At 36.0% G+C, this 21,171-nt stretch overlaps 1 protein-coding gene across 1 annotated transcript in view; it reads right to left on the bottom strand.

The window, feature by feature from the left end:
- Window positions 1-21,171, bottom strand: part of CCSER1 (coiled-coil serine rich protein 1) — a 517,309-nt gene that overhangs the window by 193,343 nt on the left and 302,795 nt on the right. Inside the window, exon 9 of the mRNA XM_088529607.1 lies at window positions 1,137-1,214. Coding sequence (XP_088385733.1) covers window positions 1,137-1,214 — 78 coding nt within the window. The remainder of the gene's footprint in view (window positions 1-1,136; window positions 1,215-21,171) is intronic.

Below are 21,171 nucleotides of genomic sequence, written 5' to 3'. Positions count from 1 at the left end.
AAACAGCTGTCACTTGTCTTCAGCAGAAACACAACTGAAGCCATTACTACCTGTAATACTCATTCTTGGAAGTAGCAAAATCTAATAAAATGTATATAACATTGAACCATATGTAAAATGTTAACCCACTCTTTCATTTGCACATTTTTTCATCTAGCATGATTTGAGTTCCTTACTGAAGATCCCAGTAAATATGTATCATTTCTGCAGTCCTGTTCATCTTTCTTCATAACCTACTCCCAGCAATTTAATATTCACAGGCATTCAGTAACAGACAAATCAATACAAGTGGATGTGTTAATAAAAAAAAAAATCCTCATTTACTTTTGTTGAGGTATTGCACTAGAAAATGAAGTTTAACTGATTTCAGGAACTTGTCTGATTAAGAATGTGAAGCTTTTGGCATCAATTATTTACCATTTCTTTTTATTTTGCAAAAGAGTATTTGGTAACAAGTATCGTTTGATTCTGCTCAAGTCACAGAAAACAGAACCACGGTAACATTCAATGTGGCATTCTTAATCAAGGATTCTTCAAAGAAGCATCATGTACTCAAGTGAATCACTACATATATGCAAACCCATTTTTCATAGTAGGAACACTCTTAAGAAATAGTAATTTCCTTAAGTATATTCTTACATGAAGATGCAAATTGTCAACCCACCTTCTAGCAGAAATTCTGACTGATGATGCTCAGGAAAATTTTACAATAACTTGACAAATTTGTAAGTTCTTCCATTATTTTCCAGAATTCAAATATTACTTGGTCAATATGCAATGATTAGAAACAACCACCCCATACTGTTATTGAGTTGTTTACTTCTGATACTGAAAAAAATAGCATCTACTTAACATAGCTTCCATATATATTTCTGCTAATTCTCAGTATACTGAGAGCTTTTGGTAAAACATGAAATGACGGGGCATTATCATGCTGGCAGGTAGCTGTAATCATCTTTCCATGTTGCAGAAGAAATTTGAGAAACATTTAAGAGCAAAGTATGAAGGGTATTCCAAGTAAATTCTTTTAAATCAATGCAGGGAAACAACAGCCATAGAAGCAAATACGTTGATATAAGTCTGAAACCCATAAAGGTGATTAAAACAAAACAAAACCGCCCAACACAGCTACTTACATCGTGGCCTACAAGTTCTGTCTGAGTGGATTTATCTTCTTGGGAAGTGAGAACTTTCTGTAAACACTGGGCTTTCTCCTGTAAAACAAAGCAACATAAAGCAGGTGAGTCACTTGTTTCCCTCACTGTGCTTCAGAGCTACAAACATCTAAGCACAGAAGCCATGGACGGCTGCATGGTCACACATGGAAACCTGGCCATTTTGACACACTTCTGCTTCATAGAAAGCATTTGGAGGTTCATTAGAGGTATCAAAAAATATCTTTATTTGGAAATATTCATCCTCATCCAACTTCAGCCTGTATATCTATAAATGTGTATGTGATACACACACGTGTGTATATCTATAAATGTGTATGTGATACACACACAAGCATATATATAAAAGTACATGAGAAAACAACCATGACAATACAGAGTAAAGTGGGAAAACGCAAACAGGAAGAGGAGAACACGAAAGAGAAAAGGAACACAAAAAACCATCCTCACCACACTTAAGCATTCCTGCCTACCAATTCACACTTATATTTTTCATTTATGCCCACATGAAATATTTAACTCATCTCAGACTCAAATGCTACAGACCTATTAAAGAATGCCTTCATGTTACTGAGAGCTATGTATTACAGTAAAACAGAATCTTTGCGAAATGTATTTCAGGTTACTTCAATCTCCAACTGAATGAACCACAATTCTCACCAAAACACATTCAAAAACCTCATTATTTTGAGGTCTTTCAGATTTTTCAGTTTCCTTCATAAATATTTGTTCTACATATTTTTTTTTTTTTAGAAAAGTGTGCATTTCAATACTTGAAATGAATGATAGCTCTAAAACATATTTTCACCAAAAGCAGCAGAGAAAAAACACCGAAATAGTCCAGTTTCCAACAGCAAAGAAAAAAGCTAACACTCCACTGACTGGTCACTTCAATGAAATAAGGCATCTTGCTCTCAATCTCACTGACATAACCCATTAGATAAAACATCATTCAAAGCAAAAGCTAACTTCCTTGTTTCCAACAGAAAAGGGTTATCTTCAAATTTGAATACAATAGTACACCTTGTCCACCACATTTTAACTTATTTTGTTTCAGTATTGGTCATTTGTTTAATATTTACTTTATAAAATACTTGAACTTCTTACTGTTAAAAAAGGGGAAAATTTCTAGTTATATATCCAGGCATCCACAGAGACCAAATATTCACATAGGTAACATATTGTTTGTACCAAAAAGAGTATTAAATTCTATTTGATGAAATTTAATATTTGCATCCTTAATAAAATAAATAAATAAAACCCTGCAAGTAGTTTGTTTAATTACATCTAGGCAGAAAGATGCATTTTCGACAGTGATAGGATTGTAGATTTTGCATTAATTTAATTACCAGCACTGGGAGTTAAAGACTTTCCTGTTGACAATGCATAATACATTCTCCATACAATACAGAAAGAATACATTCAATTTTGTTGATGTGAAACAAGCTTCAGAATGTGACTTAATTCAATTCAGAAGTGTTCAAGAAGCATAACAAGAATCCATCACATCCATTATTTCCAGTGATGCAGCCAAAATCTGCAAAATGCTTAAAATCACAAAGATAGATTTTTTTTTTCCAGGGAGTATTAAGGCAAGCTCTAAGTTGTCTACAAACCAGCCTCTTGCTGGTAGAGGGTACTTGCACTTAAAAGTCATTCAACTTGATCCTCATTCCATATATTTCACTAACTTACACTGCTTCATTCCTACAGAGATAAAAGAGATCTTGTTGCTAGAACAAAATATTTATTCCACAAATCAAGTTTATGAAAAAAATGGTAAAATTAAAGGTATTAGATACCCCCAAAACCCTGTAAACTGTTCTTTATGATTTAAAAGCTCCTCTTAAAATGACAAATTGGTATTTTAAATATAACTTCATGCTGCACTAGCTGTATCAACAGACAAAACTGATAAAATGTTGGAAAGAAAATTTTTTTGCACTGCATTGCCAAGTTTACATTTATAAATTAAAGCAAGTTAAATGAAAAACCCTAGTGTTACTGTAGCAGAAGCTCACATGATAAATACATATTAATTCTCTTCTATACAAAACATATACAAAATTAACATCCATTGTACTTTCTTGTATATAAAAATACTGTAAATATCGAAAAATGTCTTCAGAACCAGAAGACCTGTCCATTTTTCTGAATTAGAGCAAACCAGCCAAATAAAAAATCTTCACAAGCCAAGGTGCAAGCTTTAATAATAACAACAAAGGAGTTGATACATTCTCACTGCCATCCAATTTCCATCACAGCATCATTCCCAAAAACAGTTGCTTAGCATTAAAAAGTTACTTTTTAAAGAAAGTCAAGTTCTGAAACTTCCCTGAGATTCTTCTGCCATTCCACAACATCACATTATCCATCTCCTCCTTTCAGATGCCTCTATCCTCTTCACAAGACAGCAAGTTGGAGTAGGGGACTATAGGCAGCTCCTTCCTAATCCTCTTCTTCCTCAGGACAAACTCCCTCGGCCTCCTGGTATATCACACGCAATGGCCCCTGAACAAATTAGTGGGCTTTCAAAGGACCTCTTCTAAAGCCTAAAGAGAGACTACATCACATGCTTTTGAAATGGATTTTTATTTTTTAAGATGAGTCGAACAAGCTGGTTCTAGGCAACTTTTTAAAATAGAATCTCAACTTTTTTTTTTTTTTTTTTTTAAACACTTCCACATGTTGTTAATAAATAGCATTAACAACACACATGTATGGCAACAGGAATAAGAGCATGAAAAATTATCAGTGGCTGGGTTTACTTTAATGAGCCAAAAAGTTTCAAGAGCTGTAGATGATTTTTAAGTCACTTAGAGCAACATTGCCTGCAACAATCATCCCAACCCCTGTCTTAACCCCATGAGAGAGTGAGCACTTAAATGACTGTGTGGAATGATGCCTTGTGCCATCATTCCTCATTGCTTAAATTACCGAGATTGCTAACTGAAGTATTTGAACAGCCCTACCAGAAAGCATCAGTCCACGATCAATGAGGCTCTTTCTTTGCAAGGGAATAAGTTTACATGCAGTTTACACCTCCAGCTCCCTACAGCACCTGAGTGCCATTAGTTACATACTTATCGCTACTATTATGTTTGCAATGTATTACTGAGGGTGGCAGTTACAGGAAAATAGTAGGCATCAGCTGATTGCAAGCATATAAAATCGTTGCAGAGAAAATAGGAAAAAAATACAAAGGAGGAAAAAGAACACCATGGAAGAGAAGGAAGAAACATCAATATTGTTTGCCTTCCAACAGAGTGCCAGAGCGTTAACCAGAATAAATTTACATCTGAAGACGCTACATGATCCTAAGCACGGGCCCTGCAACTTCTGTGCATGGCTCCAGGGCAATTACTGCAACTGCAAATGCATCAGAAATTTTGCACCCAAGGGGAGTCTTGTACACAAAAGGTGCTATAGGTAACCCACACGGGAGTAAGGGCAATGCCAACTTCTACAAACTTTTCTACTCCAACGCTGGACCTGAGCTATCCATCTACCAAGAAGCTACCACCCTCTCATCTCACACAGTATTAGAGACAAGATGTTAAAACACACAAGGCTTTGTGGCAATCTGAAAAAAGTGGATGCACCAAAAGCTGTCAAATTATTTAAACACTTTCTTAGACCTACCAGACTTACATTGCAGACTCTAAGAGGTACATTTTTATAGTTACAGCTTGGGTTTTTATTATGCTGCACACTACAACACAACAGCATAAAACACCGTGAGAAACACCTCTCCACGACACATTCATCTGTCAGCGTTCTGCAAACAGCCTTCTTAGAACAAAAAGTTGTTTGAAAACATACTATGAATAATTATCTGCACACATACACACGCAGAGAAACCATTCAAATAAGGTCAATATGCCACATTCCTTATTAATCTAAACTAAATACGAAACATACCATTTATGAAAATGCACCTCCCCAAAAAACAACCAATATGCCTCAACAGATTTAGCAACATTTCATAGTAATAATAATAAATATTGGGATTTATAGATGCTAAATGTTTTGTTGAAGGGTTTATTAGTGACCACTATATCATCCAATTTCCCATCAGCGGCAAAATGGGTGCTGCTTGCGCTCTTTTGCTTAACCGCAAATTCTAACTTATAAATGCAACTCAGAAATCACTGTGTACGCTCTTAATCTGACAGAGAAAAATTGCACAGCTCCAGCTGCTCTGGATGATTCAGAAGGACATTAACCAGTACGGTTGAGCTTTCCTCACTAAGCAATCTTTTTTGTCTACTTTATAGTATATTAAATTACTTATTTTACCTTTTGTTTTTTGCCTAAGAGCAAATTTATTCTTGAACATTTTTATTCTCACTCAGATAAAAGATCTCAGAACTTTTTGCATTCAAAACTCTTAGACTCAGCTCCACCTCTCCTGTAGACTGTAGGGATTACAGTACTGCTTTATAAAGACAAATCACTAAAACAGCCTGTAATTGCCAGCATCAGTGTTGCAGTCAGATTTACCGATTTCTCATTTGTTTCCTTTACCTTCACCCCAGCATAACAGCTCATGTTTGACACAGAGATCTTGAGAAGAAAAGCTTTTCCTCAGAAAACTCAGAGCTCAGGTACAGCTGAATCCTCTCACACCTGGAAAGCCTTTATGGAGCTGAACAAAAAACAGGTGACTTTCCGGCATAGACCACCAATGAGGCTACAGAAAGCACACTCAAACCCTGCATTAAGTACCAAGTCTGTGAAGACCAACTGAACTCAGAAGCTAACAATCTGCATTAAAATTAGAGATTGCTACTGCAGAGTCATAGCAGCAGCAGAGTGCATAGAAGCAATTCTCCACAAGAGCACTAACCTATCAGCCAAGAAAAACCCAAGACATTTCAACAGTCTCACTGCAGTTCTGCTGCATATTCCCACAGTTGAGCAAAGGGTGTCTGGATTTTAGCTGCCAGGGGCACACATGTATAACAACTAGAAATTGATTTAAAGAATAGATTATTCATTCTACCTATTTTTGCTTTGGCTATAAACCCATGATTAGCAACCATTCTGTCTTTCAATAAAACTGTATAGCAAGGAATCATTTTGTTGTTACTGAGGTTTCCCCTAAGATATCAATGGTGTGCTAAGACATATCCACACACCCACATGGCAAGGTATAGGAACTGACTCTAGTTACCACCCCTTCAAAACAGACACACACACACACAATTACTCATCACACATCCTTCTATGTGCGGATGTCCCAGATGTGTCATTGCATGCAGTATGACACTCTAAGAGCCACAAGCACCAGCAATCTACAAAACAATGAGGAATAATCCAAGGTCTGAGCAAGGAATGATTACTGGTATATGCTTGCTTCTAAAAGTTGGCAAAGATGGGGGAAGAGCGAGAAACAAGCAGTAATACAGTCATAAAAACCTCCAAAAGGCAAATACATCACCCCATATTGTCATTCTCACAGAAATTAGATCCCCAAGCACCATTTTGAACTTTGTGCTAACACTGTTATTAGTCCTAATTTGTGTTATTGCAGTATCCAGGTGTCCAAGAAAATATCATAAAACACCTACTAGCTGGTTTAATAGAGCATTACCTGTATCACACCTCATATGTCTTGAGATGACATCAGCTACAGCACCGCTAGTCCCACTTAGATAAATAAAACCCTGTGCCTAAAGCTGAGTGCATGAATAGTCAAGCCTGAGCTACAACATTATACCAGTTAAAAGTCAGAAATTGTGCTACAGAGAGCCTTAAAGCTACAAAACGCAGTAAGTGTGCACCCTGAGTTGCTCCTCTGACTTTTGCACAGAAAAGATTTTGATCATTTGCTGGTCAAAAAAACAGGAGGGAAAAATCAACAACATATGATCCAACTATCACTGCAAATAGGTCTAGTAATAACAAAAACAACTCACAGCTGTCAACTTGGGAGTTACTTCAAGTGTGACATGATATGCAAATAGTTTATTGAATAACTGGCAAACCTGAAAATATTTTGCACAGAAATATCAGCAAAAAATGCATGGATGTAGCACTGTTAAAAAGCATCAGCATGTGTTTCGCCAGGAACTAACACTGCACAGTTTGTTGTGGTGGATACTTTTTATTATGCATGTAGGTTCAACACTGCTGCTATCCACTTACTTTTTCAGCACAGCCTAACAATATAGAATACTAGAAATAAAAGGCAAAATAAACCTTTAAATCACTGAGACAATGCCAGCATCTTTTAATATACTTCCTCATTATATTTCTCTTACTTTTTCCCCTCCTCCACACACACCTAACCAAAACCCATGAGCAATATTCGAGAGTTTTGTGTTGCCCTACCAAAAATGTCAGTTTTCATTATAACAAAGCAGAATTAATATTTTCAGTAATATTTAACTCTGACATAGCTATATTACGGTTTCATATAAGAGCTGGGCTAATCCAAGCGTCTCCATAAAAACTCAAACCCTTTTACACTGTGTGTGTGGAAAGGAATCATTACCTCCTAGCATAGTTCTCCTGTATAAGCACAAAGCTGTAACACCTGAAGGTGGCCAATCAAGTGTTTTCTTTTCCTAGCTTTTTTTTTTTTTTTTTTTTTTTAAAAAAAAACTTGACTAAAGAGCATTGCACCCAGATTTCTACTTTTATCTCTCTTTTCAAAATATAATGTTCCACCATTTAAGAAAATGTTAACTAGACCTTTATTTCCCACTGACATGCATCATCAGCAAAACATTGGTCCCTAGATTACTCCTTTAATGGAACCGAGACAACGACTTATAATCATGAGCATAAGCAGCTGTCACATAAAACTGCTTGAAGAGGAGAAAATAACCACCCAAGCTACGATATATTCATAAAAGCCTAACAACCACATTACACAAGTCTAAAGAGACACCCCAACCCAATCTTACAGAGATATTCAAGCAAAAGAGGAATAAATTCTAATTTTGCCTCAGAAAGATAGGAGTGAAGAGAAAACAAGGCAAAACCCATGGCTATCCAAAAACTTTATTAACTAGTTTATACCACACCACAAATTCAAGGTGGCAAATAAACTCTCTTTTAATGGTTTATAATCAGCCTGTTAGTACACTATTGCTGAAAAAAATGTTTTGCCAAAAATTCCATGTTTTTTAATGGTATCTCATGTTATCTTCAATTATAATTCATGATGATTTCTAAACAAAGCTTGGCTAGTCAATGTTGCCTTTGGACTAGTCAAACACTTCATTCCCAACAAATGATCCTGCAAAGATGCACAGGAAGAGGACTGAATTCGGGCAGTTAGTCACAGCTCAGGAAACAGCCTCTGCTCTGTAAATGTAAACCAAAACTTACAAATACTGCAAACCTTTTCGCAAACCGGAAAAAAAAATGCAAAAACAAAACAAACAAACAAAAAAACACCTTGATTGGGAGCTGTACGGCAGCTCTAGACCAATTTGCAGTATTTCCCACTGAACACAAGTTAGAAAGCATGTATCAAGCATATAAAAAAAACAGATGTTTTATTAATGCCAGAACATGGAGAGTTACCCACAGGGCCTCTAAGATGTGCCCAAAAGGTAGCAGCAAAGGCATTTTACAGTTTTGTTACATTTCCCCAGGGGGTCGCAACTGCCTGCATGGCCGTACACTGTACTATTACTACTTACTTTAGCTTTTACTCATTTTCTCCAGAAACCTTCTGCAGCATCCAGCAGAACAACATAACTGTGAATTTGTGGAGCCACCAGAACAGATACAGCACACGCAATTGTTAAGTCTAAGCTATGCAACAAGTTCAATCTTCATTTTTCATTATTTTTGGCTTAGCAAAAAATCTTTCTGTGAGAAATTGGTTCATTTTTTCCCAAGTTTCCTATGCATTTTTGCACAGTTGTTATACTACCAGGTGGTCTCAAAAAAAAAAAAAAAAAAAAGAGTCCTGCTCAGTGGCAGCCAATACCGCCTTTTCAGTCTTCATATAAAACACAATTGATTCAGTCTGAATGATGAAAATATTGGCTGCAAAGTTGGCTTTTACAGGAAATTCTAAAATCATCACTGTAGCAAATACACTAAAAAAAGGAGATATGATTTTCATTGCTGGAATTTCCAGAGAATTACCAAATGGGAATATTAGAAAAAAAAACGCATAAGAGAATAGCTGAGCTTTTCATGAGTTCCACAGAGTTTCTCAAGAAGGTCAAACCCTCAGGTTATCTAGCTGTACGCTCAATAAAGCCTGCAGTGAAAACTGACTTCAGTTATGCATAAGCCCCACTATGTCAAGAATGATGAACCTCTTGGAAACTGATGCGGTGTTCAACATCTTTAGGAAGAGATGCTCAGTTTTGGTTTAACTCTATATAAACTAATTTTCTAGCATCTCTACAGAGGCACAAGTTTATCAAAGTTTACACACAAGTGAAAATGAAAGGAACAACTACTTTTTGAAGTGTCATATACTTGGGAGGAAGGGGAAGAAAAAATGGGAGAGGGACCCATGAAAGCATTTGGATTCGAATAAACAATTTTAAAAAATAAAAAAACACCAACAAGCAACCCACCAGCAAACCACTCTTTCAAAAAAACTGAATTGGTTTTTACAATCCAAATTTCCATTTGTTTCAGGAAACATCAAAAAAAACTTAGCTATTTTGCGGAACTAAGTAGTGTCAAGACATGAGTGTAAACTGGGCAAATATGTACCTATCTCTCTCCTTTGAGATAACAAACATTTATTCTGTGTATCCAAATAATATTTCTGGTGTTCCCTTTTGAGCTACGTTTTGTAATACACCTATGAATTAAATAATATCCTACATAATATATCTCTCATGTATACTTTAAGAAAAGGCCTGATATTTTAAAATATAGCTTAATACACACTTGTAGTAATAAACTCTCAAGAAAAAAAATGCTCCAAATAACACTGGCTTCAATACTATCTTTCCAGAGGAACTTTTAAATGAGACACGATGCAAGACCGAAGGCCAAAAGAAAAAGGTACAGTTCTGCTCCATTGCAGTTCTCTCCAACATATCCCTTGTCCCATGTTTACGTTCATTTTGCAGTTCAAAAAAGTAGTCATCAGAAATGCAGCATTGTAGACCAATGATTCCTACGCCATTGCCTTGCAGGACAAGCTGCAGCGCTCGTATTCTCTCCTCTGCCGTGTCTGCTCTTGTGTTTCACCTGTCCGCTTCACACAGATGGTTTCTTTCTCCAGCTCTGAATCCCTGCTCTCTACAGTTACCGAGTGGCAGTGCCCACAGTACTACCACTCTGCAAAAACGGCAGTTCCCATGTCCCCAGTGCACTCTGTCATTACAGTCTGCCAGGTTCACATATCCACCTTATCACTTCTTTTACCTTCTAACTCAGAGGTTTTACAATTAGTAATATAGTCTAAATTTATTTTTCAAGCACAAGCCATTTGCCTAAACTTCCACTCTTTTTCAGTCGTTCCACATTTGATAGCAGAATAACTTGATGCTATTTCCACAAATAGTATTTGTTTGATCATCTGGGCTAAGAACACTAATATCTTCCTTCATGTTGGAACAAATCTTATTTGTGCCATTCAGAAAGCCACAAAGTTAGTTGTCTGGATATCATGAGGCCTGGAACTTATTTTAAGACTGGTGTGCTATTAGGCAAATGTTTCTTAAAAGATACCTGTCAATCTGTGTAAAATTAATTCTTGAACTATATGGCAGAGGACAGGCACTCATCTTCCTTCCTCAGGCTTCACTCGACAGTCACATTACCCAAATCAAGTTTCTGTGGTTCAGAAATTACATAATGCAAGCATTGCTCTACTCAGTAAAAACAAATCTATACTAATCACCTTACTCTACTGCTCAACAAACATTGTCCTCAATCATATTTCCTTAGGATCAGCACAGAAAATATTGATGTTCAGCCTCAGAGACAGCTACTTATATAACAAAAATTTGTTTCTCATGAAGTACTGACAACTAAGCTATTCTTCTTAATAAGGATGTCTAGCACCACTTTTTCCAAATTATCTGTGTCTGCACTAAGATTTCTAAAGCACTCTAGCAGATGACTTTTAATAGATTGCAGATCTCAAGTTCAGTTATTAAGCCCACAAGCAACAAATTTTTCAAAAGTTTTAAGGATCCAGTGATTTATAGCAGCTTTAAGACTACCAAATAATGGTTCTATTTGAAGAGATTTTACTTGGGCAGTTTTCAAAATTAAGGACACAGAAGCCTGACTTCAATTAATAATTATAATAAGAGTAAAACATACACAAACCAGTCAGTCTCCACATTTGACTGTGTGATCAATTCATTCCCTTAAACCAAACAGAAGAGAAACCAGAGTGAAGTACTTAATTTTGTATAGCATCAGATTCCAATAACATTTACATATTCACAGCACAATACACTGTCACCAGCTGAATCAAGTTTTCAAAAGCCAGTGAGTAACAATTGTTGCTGTCAACTTGCCAATGAAAATCAAACTAAATAAAAAACCTAAAGCATTAGCACTGAACTAGAGGCATTTAAAATAAGATGAATATAAGAAATTAACTGGCGGGAAACAAAGGATATTTTAGAAAATATTATGAAAACCCTATTATAAAGACTGGGAAATAGACGTTTTGTCAAGAATAAATTCCAAAAAAGAAAGTAAGCCTGTTTATTTACATAAATATTTAGCAGATACTATAGTACAGAAATGTAATAAGTCTCTATAGACTGAAGTCAAAGTTAATGAATGTACCTTTTAGTTCCTATCAAAACACAGTAAATTTCAATTAAATTCTGCATGACAAAAGTGGTGCAGCAAGACTGACTAAAAACGTTTTAGGACAGCAGTGGCTCAGACCATTAGTTCACTTTATGACAACAGATCTTGAAACTAGGAAGACTGAGGCCAGTTAATACTGATATTATATATGGAACTTAAACTACATTTGATCTTGGGTACCACAGTGTGAATCCAGGAATTATCAAAAATACACATTTCATTTCACCATCAAGGGAATTCCTGCTTTGTATCAGCACACAGCGTGCATAATCTAATCACACGACTTGAATGCCTTGGAACGTTCCTTATAGGGCAAGATAAATGTGGTGAAAAATAAAAACCATACTTGCCTACACAAATTGCAAAGAAATGGAAAAGCAAAAGTAGCAAAAAATAAGACAGTTTTAACATTACAGGAAAATAACTATTATAAAGGAAGTGATAGAAGTATCCAGATTCAGGGAACTATGGAGGATGGCAATTGTTACAGCAGATAGAGCTTTGGCTGCATAACAACTGAATGTACGAAGGTATTCTGCCAAGGAGAGTATTTGCTACCTGAAAAAAGGCTATGAGGTAGTTACAGGTACATAATTTGTGCAGCAGATCACCACAGTTATCACGGATGCGAAGACTCTGATGAGTTGTATCAGAAGACTGTACAAGAACAGCGTAATTCATACGCTGAGCTTTGGTGAAGGAAGAACCTAGACTAACCTGCATGTATGTGAAGGCAAATAAATTTTTGAAAACCCAGTAGAAGACTCAGGAAATGTCTGTGCAAGTCTTTTCTCCTACTTCTGTTGTGCAAAAGATATTAATCAAATGAAATACAATAGAAAGTAGCAGACTGAGCCAAAGAGCTTTCTTCCAGTAATATTCAAACTAACACTCTTAAATCTTGTTCCCACTGAGGACAAGATCATTATCATAGGTATAAACCAGATCAAGCTTCTAAAGAACACACAAATTGATTTTTTTTTTTTGGGTCTTGTTTTTTTAATTACTTAAAACTACAAAAATTACTGCTTAAATGAGTGAAAACTTCTCCTGGACCATGTTTTTCAACTTCATATACAGGTATGTATATTAAGAGCAATTACAGCTAGATTAGCAGTTAATGCACATTTTGAGTGCACATTAAACAAAATTCATTACACAGAATTTCATTACTTAGTTTTAAACATGCTGTAGTTTCAAGTGTACCAAGAGGGCCTTCATTTTCTTTCTGCTAGACCAAATAAAAATTACCTATTACATGGATATAACTTTTTAAACACTCGGCTTCGGCTGAGTAGATACATAACAGTGGCAGCTGCTTTGAGTCCCCAGTTTATCCAAAAAAGCGTCTTTGAAGTGTAATCTTTTGTGAAGGCTGCTTCCCACTTTGCTGCAGAATGACCCATTTTGTCAGTCAGCCTGAAAGCCTGAAATCTCTGCCTGGATTTCAGGTCTCCTGACACCCGGATTTTTCATTTTGACCAAGAAGTTCTCTAAACAGTTAGCACAGCAACCATACTGACCATAAAACTCTTAAAATGCAAGAAAGAAATGTTTAACTGCCATAGACTGAGATTAGAAATTAGGATTATAAATTATATGAAATATATGCATACATAAATACATATGAAAGAATACAGGAGATCTGGCTATCCACAATCTTAAATTTTCAGAAGGAAATTAAAGTCTTAGTGGATACTTAAGTGGATACTAAGACTTTAATTTCCTTCTGAAAATTTATGATTTACTCTTTTGGACTATGTTATTATGCCATATTATTTTTAAGGGAAATCCATTCAGGATCCATTGCTAACCTGGTCTACCCTGCCAAATTCTATTCCACTAAACTAAATTCAACAGAACACGTATAAAAGAAAGAAAGAAAAAAAACGCAAATCACTAGGTACCATGTGCATTGACCTTTGCTCTTCTCTTGAATTTGCAGTATGGTTCATTTTAGCCAAGCTGTTGAAACATTTGTGCTATAATGCATCAAATTAAGGCAGCCAGCTGTGATGTTTAATTTAAGCTAGAAGTTTATGATCTACAACTACACAATACCTTAGGGAGTAACAGATATTTCACATTACTAAACTGAATGCAGCTACAAAATACTTTCAAAATGGTTGGAAATCTCTCCACTTTTTACTGAGAGCACATTCAGTCATTTAAGCTTTGGGTTTGTACAGTGCACTAACACTCAGCCAAAAACATACATTATGCATACAACCACTCAGCCAAAAATGTATATTATAAAGAATAACTGAACAAGCAGTCCCTATCCTCCTCTGAATACATACATTTGAAGCATTCGTCTAATGTGCTGTTACATTACTCCTGTATTTTATCCTTCATCACGCATTACGGAGTTTCATCATTTGTGAAAAAGCTGGAATTAGGAAAAGACATTAGCTATTTTGTCATAATGCACCATTTTAAGCAGATACTTTGTTGAAACAGATAAGGTACCCTGGGCTGGGTTTTGTTCTTGTTTTAATTGTTATTAACATCTATTTCCTTTAACTATTGAACAATCCTAGAAGAAAACCCTCTCCACAACAGTTAAAATATATATTAAAAAAAAACCACCTGCCTCTTTTGAACAACTAAACAATCTTGATTTTGGAATGTCTTAAGAGATGAATGAAAGAGAACAAAATAAAGATATGGCTATATATCAGGTGCAGAAGATGTGGAAACTAGTGTGATTAGAGTAGAAGCTTCAAATGACAAGTCTGGCAAGGACTGGCAAAAAAATCAGCTAGAATACTGCAAGAAGACAAAAACAAGCATGTTCATTTACTTTACGTTTGGTTATAACTGAATTCAGGGACTCTTTGTAAGAGCCAAAACACACAGAAGAAACAAAATGAGATACAAACAAAACCAACGCCAGCAAAAAGAAAACTAAACCAAACATGAAAAACAAGCCCCAAAACAAAACCACAAAAACATGCAACTCCCGCCCCAAAACAATAAACCAAAACAAGCAGCCACATACCCTTGCACACACCAAGCGTTTGGGCTTCCTTCAGCTTTTACCACAAGAGTAATGGCAAGCTTTCCAACTCAAACATCCAAAAGCGCTCAGAAACTTCTAACACATAAGTAAAGCCTATTCCACATGCTACTTCTCTAAACTCATTTTCAGCACCACTCTGCTTCCCTGCCATATTGCAAGTCTCTCATGAATGCAGCACCAATATCAATTGGAGAGCCTGAAACAGTTTCTAAGACTACAAACAATTGCTTAAAGAACAGTTTAAAGTCAGAAAGTGAACACTTGATCTCTATTAGTAATTATGAAATGACATTAAAATATTATATAAAAATCTAAGTAAACTGCATGCTTTCTGTACAATTTCAAGCAAGCACTATAATCTCACAGCAGGAACTTAATATCAAGAGTCATGTGAAGGCAGGCATACCTACAACATGTTTAACCGATTACCATCCTTCATTCAACCAGGCACTAGCTACAACCCGGAGAGGAGCACAAACAATGTAACAACCTTCTAAACATCTATAATTATACTTAAACACAAAATACTTGACAGTCAAACTCTCCTTTGTCTGTCTGCCAAATAGCAAACTCTGAATTTTATGTTACTCTGGCAACAGTGAATTAGATGGTCTATAAAAGTAGGCTTTAAATTCCATTACAAGAACACACAATATCAAGAGTTGCAGAGAAACAGAAAATGAATCCCTAACTTAGAGCTTGCAAGACAACCAACCGAGTTTAAGCATCTGTAGGAAAATTAAATTTCTTATGTTTAGGAAATCCTTAGAGAAGGTAAATGGTAAGCGATTTTTTTCCACTTTTAAACAGTTAATGATCAGCATTTCACCTTCACTTATGCTCCTTTTAGAGGTCATTTAACTACCAGCAAAGAAGGCCAAAAGACTGAAGCTATTTTCTTTCACTAAAAAGCAGCTGTATTGAGACCTTCCAGAGACACAAGGGTCTTGAAAAACTAAACTGAAGCCTTCTCTATAGATGGCCATGAATGATTTCAGACTGCTATACCTTCCACCATTTTTCTACCACATTCTCTGAAACACTTCAGAATGATGTGAAAGCAAGCCTAATTTCCCACGTGCCAAGAAAACTATTTTAATCATGCTGTGACTTCAGATACACAATAAAGCTCAACTTCTATTATTATGGATAGAAAGTTTTCTTGCAGTTAGCGCATCCCCATCTATCAACACATACTCCCAAAAGGTAGTCTCTTCATTCAGATCAAGAGAATTTATCAAAAAGAAAACCACTACTTTCTGGTTCCATCTTAGCATAGTAATAAAGCATGTGCCACCGAACAATGCAGAATACGTGCCAGTCTCACCTAAATTTCTATTCAGAGTTTATCTTTTGATGATGTACGCTGAGGACCAACTGTAGAAGAACTTGCAAGAAAGAGCGTATGAAAATGGAAAAGTACCTCACACTCTAGCACCCAAAAGTGTATGTGCAGATTGCACCTTTAAGAGTTTGACAAATGATGCTCTTGGTGGAGAATGATGTGGAGCTGTATTCTGCAGTGGGATCCTGCTGCATAAAAAAACATTTTCTGTCAAACACAATTGAGAGCCTGCCAACTTCAGTAGACATATATGGGAAAGACTGAATAATACGATGGAAGAAATAGGCCTTCAAGGATCTTGACATACGTGCAAACGTAGTGTATTTTTTTTTTCTATTCTGTCTGTGGAACAGAAAGAAAATATCCAAAATGAAAGAAAATAAAAAAGAAATTCAGGACAAAACATGTTCAGAAAAATCAATCCTTTATCTGCATTCCTCTCGGGGGGGGGGAAAAAAAAATGTCCTTGGTTTTTCCTGAAGTTGTCTTAGAAATATACCTAAAAATGGCTTGGAAATAGAGTGTTCTGCTTTTTTACTTTCAAGTTTTCAAGAAGAAATTCCATCTTCTGCATCTTTACTGTAATATTATGGTGCCATGTTACCTAGTGTCTATCAATAATTGTAGTGATCTGTACTCAGATTTAGTGCAGCTTTGCTCACTACCAGTTTGCTAACTACAATCCTCCAATACATAAACTCAGTGTTTTCTCCTCCTTCTAACTTCTCTTACATTCTAGAAGGAAAACAGTTTTTAAAGACTTGGAGGGCTTTATTTAAGGGGATGCAAGTCTTTATAGCTTTCATTTCAAAAAAATTAACTAGAAGAAACATTTCTATGTATGTAACATTCCCCATATCAAAAATAACTTTTTCAAGCTTAACTTACACACACTAGTCAGCTTATCAAAGACATACTACAGTGCATTCCTAATACTGATATACATATTTTATTCTCATCTCCTGATCTAAAGAAAAATTAAAAGTTTATTAAGAGAACATATGAATACTTATGAGACATGTTAGTACATATCATTACCCAGGAGTCAGTGTTAATTTCTTAACTCCACATTAATGGAAGCAAATAAATTAAATGTGACACAAATGAGTTCAACGCTGAATATTGATGGCCTTTTGGGTGAAAGTATGAAGTAATATTAAAGAAATCTGCATATGCATGTAAACAAGAAATATCTACATCTAAGTTAACAGGACATTAAATAGAAGGATTCAAAGGAAGAAGCTAATTAGATTTGTAATCTTATAAAATATGAATCCCTCTGTAATGGTTTTAGTAAATGCATTTTGTTCATATTTAATTGTATTATACTCAATACATTATCTTCAGTCAGGATTAGCCTTTTTTTTTTTTTTTCCCCCTTCCCTCTCCCCACTCTCTCAAAAAATAAACAGTGCATTACCACACTGATTTTGTGATTTTGCTACTCATTCTGGTAGCTAGAGCTCATCTTTGCTTTCTTCCTGCTTGGCTTCTATCGAACATCAGGGTGATAAACTAACCCACTAACTGGGACAGACAAATCTAGGCAGCCAAACACTAACTCTCTCTCTTTATAGCTTGGAGAAGAACAGAAACCTGGACAGGACAGGACTGAAGCACAACGACTGGTTGGCCTTTCCAACTGCCCTCTGGAGCCAGGCAACCAAGTGAATACCCAAAAATCATTCCAATTCAGATAACACCTACCTTAAGTGACACATGTCTGTGTATACGTGAAAAAGAAAGAATAAAGAAATATTATCCAAATATTTCTTTGATAAAAAAAGTTTGAGGACCTCTCTAACCACAGCATCTTGATATAAAAATATAAGGTTTAACCAAATTTTCATTTCTGCTGAAAGACTGGCAAACCTGAAACGTCAATGTCATACCGCATACCAATGTCAAATGGTAACACTGCCTGCATATATGTGATGACCTATCTTTTGGAAAATAGAGGTTTTATCACACTATGTATTACTCAAGCTGATGGTTCAGCTTCACATTACATTTAATCCATAAAGACTGTGGTTTATCCATAAAGCATCCTCACTCTCCACCCAAAGACTTTCAACTCCCATCCTGCTGCGTGTCAGTGCAGTATTTATCCCCCTTTTACCTGCTTCCCTTGATCCAACTGATCATCCTTATACTCTTGCAGTTGACCCTGCCAGCATCGTAGATACTGAATACAACTTTAACATACTGACAGGGCCACTAATGCCTTCTGAAAACTAAGCCAAATAGCTTCTATCACTTTTTAAAATAAAGATGAAGGAGGATATCACTGAAGTCATTAAATGAGAAAATGAAATGCATCATTTTCATTTAATATGGTTAAAAAAGTCATTTCACAGCCATCAGTATTTAAACAGGCTAGTGTTAGGCTATTCATCTGGAAGCTAATATTTCACATGTAGCCTGTAATATGAAGATGAAGCCTTATTTTTCACCTATAATTAACTTGTTAGGGAGCAAGTGCTTTTACTTGCAAAGAAAAATAAGCTAGTTTAGCAAAATGTTTGCTTTCATATCTTACAAAGGTTTTTTTGTTTTGGTTTAGTTTGGGGGGTTTTATTTATTTTTTTTTATTTTTTTATTTTTTATTTTACTTGCTCTATGTGGTAATAAACATGTTTAGGCAGTTAAGGCCTTATTTGCCTTTAAATTATAAGACTATGTAAAAGTCATGGAGGTGGTAAACATCTAAGTACCCAGAAACGGACAGTGAGGCTATTGATTGACACCTCTACCTAGCACATGCTCCTCTGTACTAACATAAAACAAATAAACAAGTTGTCAGGGGATAAATCAGCAAAAATAACATCAGGTGCTAGCAAAACCACTGCTCAACATGATCAGTCCTAGAAAGCCTATTTTAAATAGTTTCTTTTGATTAAAAAGACCTATTTATATTGCCCAATAGACATGAGAATATACCACTTCCAAATTTACAGCTTCAAGATATAGATTTTCCTTTCAGAAGTTATTGCTTCCACAGCTAAAACTAGCAGCAGAAAATTACTTCCATCCTTACAAACCAAAATCAGCAATGAGATCCTCACAATACCAGACCACTGTTGGGAGAAAACATATTCCCACACTGCAGACACCAGATGACACATAACAATCTATTTATCTTCCTAACTGAAATGAAAATCAGCAACATTTGAACTCATCATCCAACATATTTGTCCCTTATAAGATGTATTGATGAACTTCATGGACTGTGACACTTATTTAACTTCACACTCTTTCTTTTGGCAAAGATTAAGACACTCATAAATGTCCTTAAACAAATAGAAGGCCTATTTATTCTTTCAGTGATGCAAAGCGTTCTTCTCTTAGAGCTAACGGAAAGCTGCTGCTGGCAAAAAAACGCCAAGGCCTCAGGAACAGCTGTAATGTGCATTACATTTACACCTGTATTTCCTGTAATAAGGACATTTAATATACAAAAGTCAAAGCCAAATGGCATTAGGAGGTAAATGGAGAGACAATTTCAAAACATTTTCTTTACTTTGCTGATTACCTATCAGCTCCCCTTGAAGTACCATTTAAAGTCTCTCGAAGTGCGACCTTTACCAAATTTTCAAGGTTAAAAATTCTGCAGTTTTTCCACAGTCACATACTAAGCTGTTCCACAAGTAAGCAGTTAAGAATACAACACTGTACTAAAGCAGAGAAACCAGCACATGGCAGTCTTTGCTATGACCGCAGTTGCCCTGCGAGTAAAGCCAGCTGCTTAGTCTGTGTGAAGAGCATTTCCACAGCTTTTACCATCATGACAGGCACAGGCAGCCCTACTGACAGAACCTGCACCCATTGCCTTTTCCACATATAAAGCAACCAAATCTGTTTTTGTATCACATACTAGCTTGTGCTGTGTACAGAAGCTGTTCTGAGCAGATTCGTCTTTCAGACCTTTCAACACTAAGGTATTCATAACCTTAAACAACTCATAGAAAAATTATTCAAAGGCTAATGTTGGATACCTTAAACATTGAAACAATAAGGATGAACACAGTCAACTCTGCTAAGTCTCAAGAAATTTGACGGAAATTCTCACTGAATGAGAAAACAATTTGCTTCCCACTAACTCATTGCGCGATAACTCTATACTGCTGTACAGATTTAAATTTGTTGTCATTAATGAATTCCTTTATGTCAATAGACCTATCACAGACTTGCTGCTTGCACTAGCACTTCATGTCAGGTACTACCTGTGACACTAATAGCTTCTCCAACTCTTCCAAGGGATGCACTGCATTCATCTAGTATTTCAATGCAGTTGCTTGGCTTCAATAAACGACTACTTGAAACAGCAGCTGCAGAGGACAAGACTGAACAAAGTACTTACTATTAAGCATTTACGCATCTATAACTGTGTCATTTGAAAACAGTCAGGCAATTTCCTGGATAATCCTGCATGGCACTGCAAATTCCCTGGCAACATGGAACAGCTGTCGGGCTTGGCTAGATACTTTTACCAGTCTCAAATTGCACCGCAGGACTGGCACTCTTTATCAACTACTCATCCACACTTGAGCCCTTACGTAACAGCACTATAACTTAGGATTTTTCTTGCATTGCCTGTGAAAGGAGGAAAACCTTCCCCATTTTCAGTATTACACTTGCAGAGACAACTTGCATCAAGACCTCAGATGTGCCTGAAGTCCATACAAATCTTAATCTGCAATCCTTCCAAGACATTTAATTCACAGCACAGTTAATTTTCTGTAGTATTAAGTATTTTTTTAAAGTGGTCAGTTTCAAAATAAAAATAAAGCTGGCTTCCAAGTACTGAGAAAACCCATGTTATTGTGTGTACGGTCCACAGCATATGGGGAACAAGAAAA

Source organism: Tinamus guttatus, unplaced genomic scaffold (assembly GCF_059628265.1).
Source record: "Tinamus guttatus ecotype Peru unplaced genomic scaffold, ASM5962826v1 Tinamus_guttatus_pri_ptg000028l, whole genome shotgun sequence".
Taxonomy (NCBI): domain Eukaryota; kingdom Metazoa; phylum Chordata; class Aves; order Tinamiformes; family Tinamidae; genus Tinamus; species Tinamus guttatus.
The sequence above is the reverse complement of the archived record's forward strand: the minus strand, read 5'-3'. Positions and strand labels throughout refer to the sequence as shown.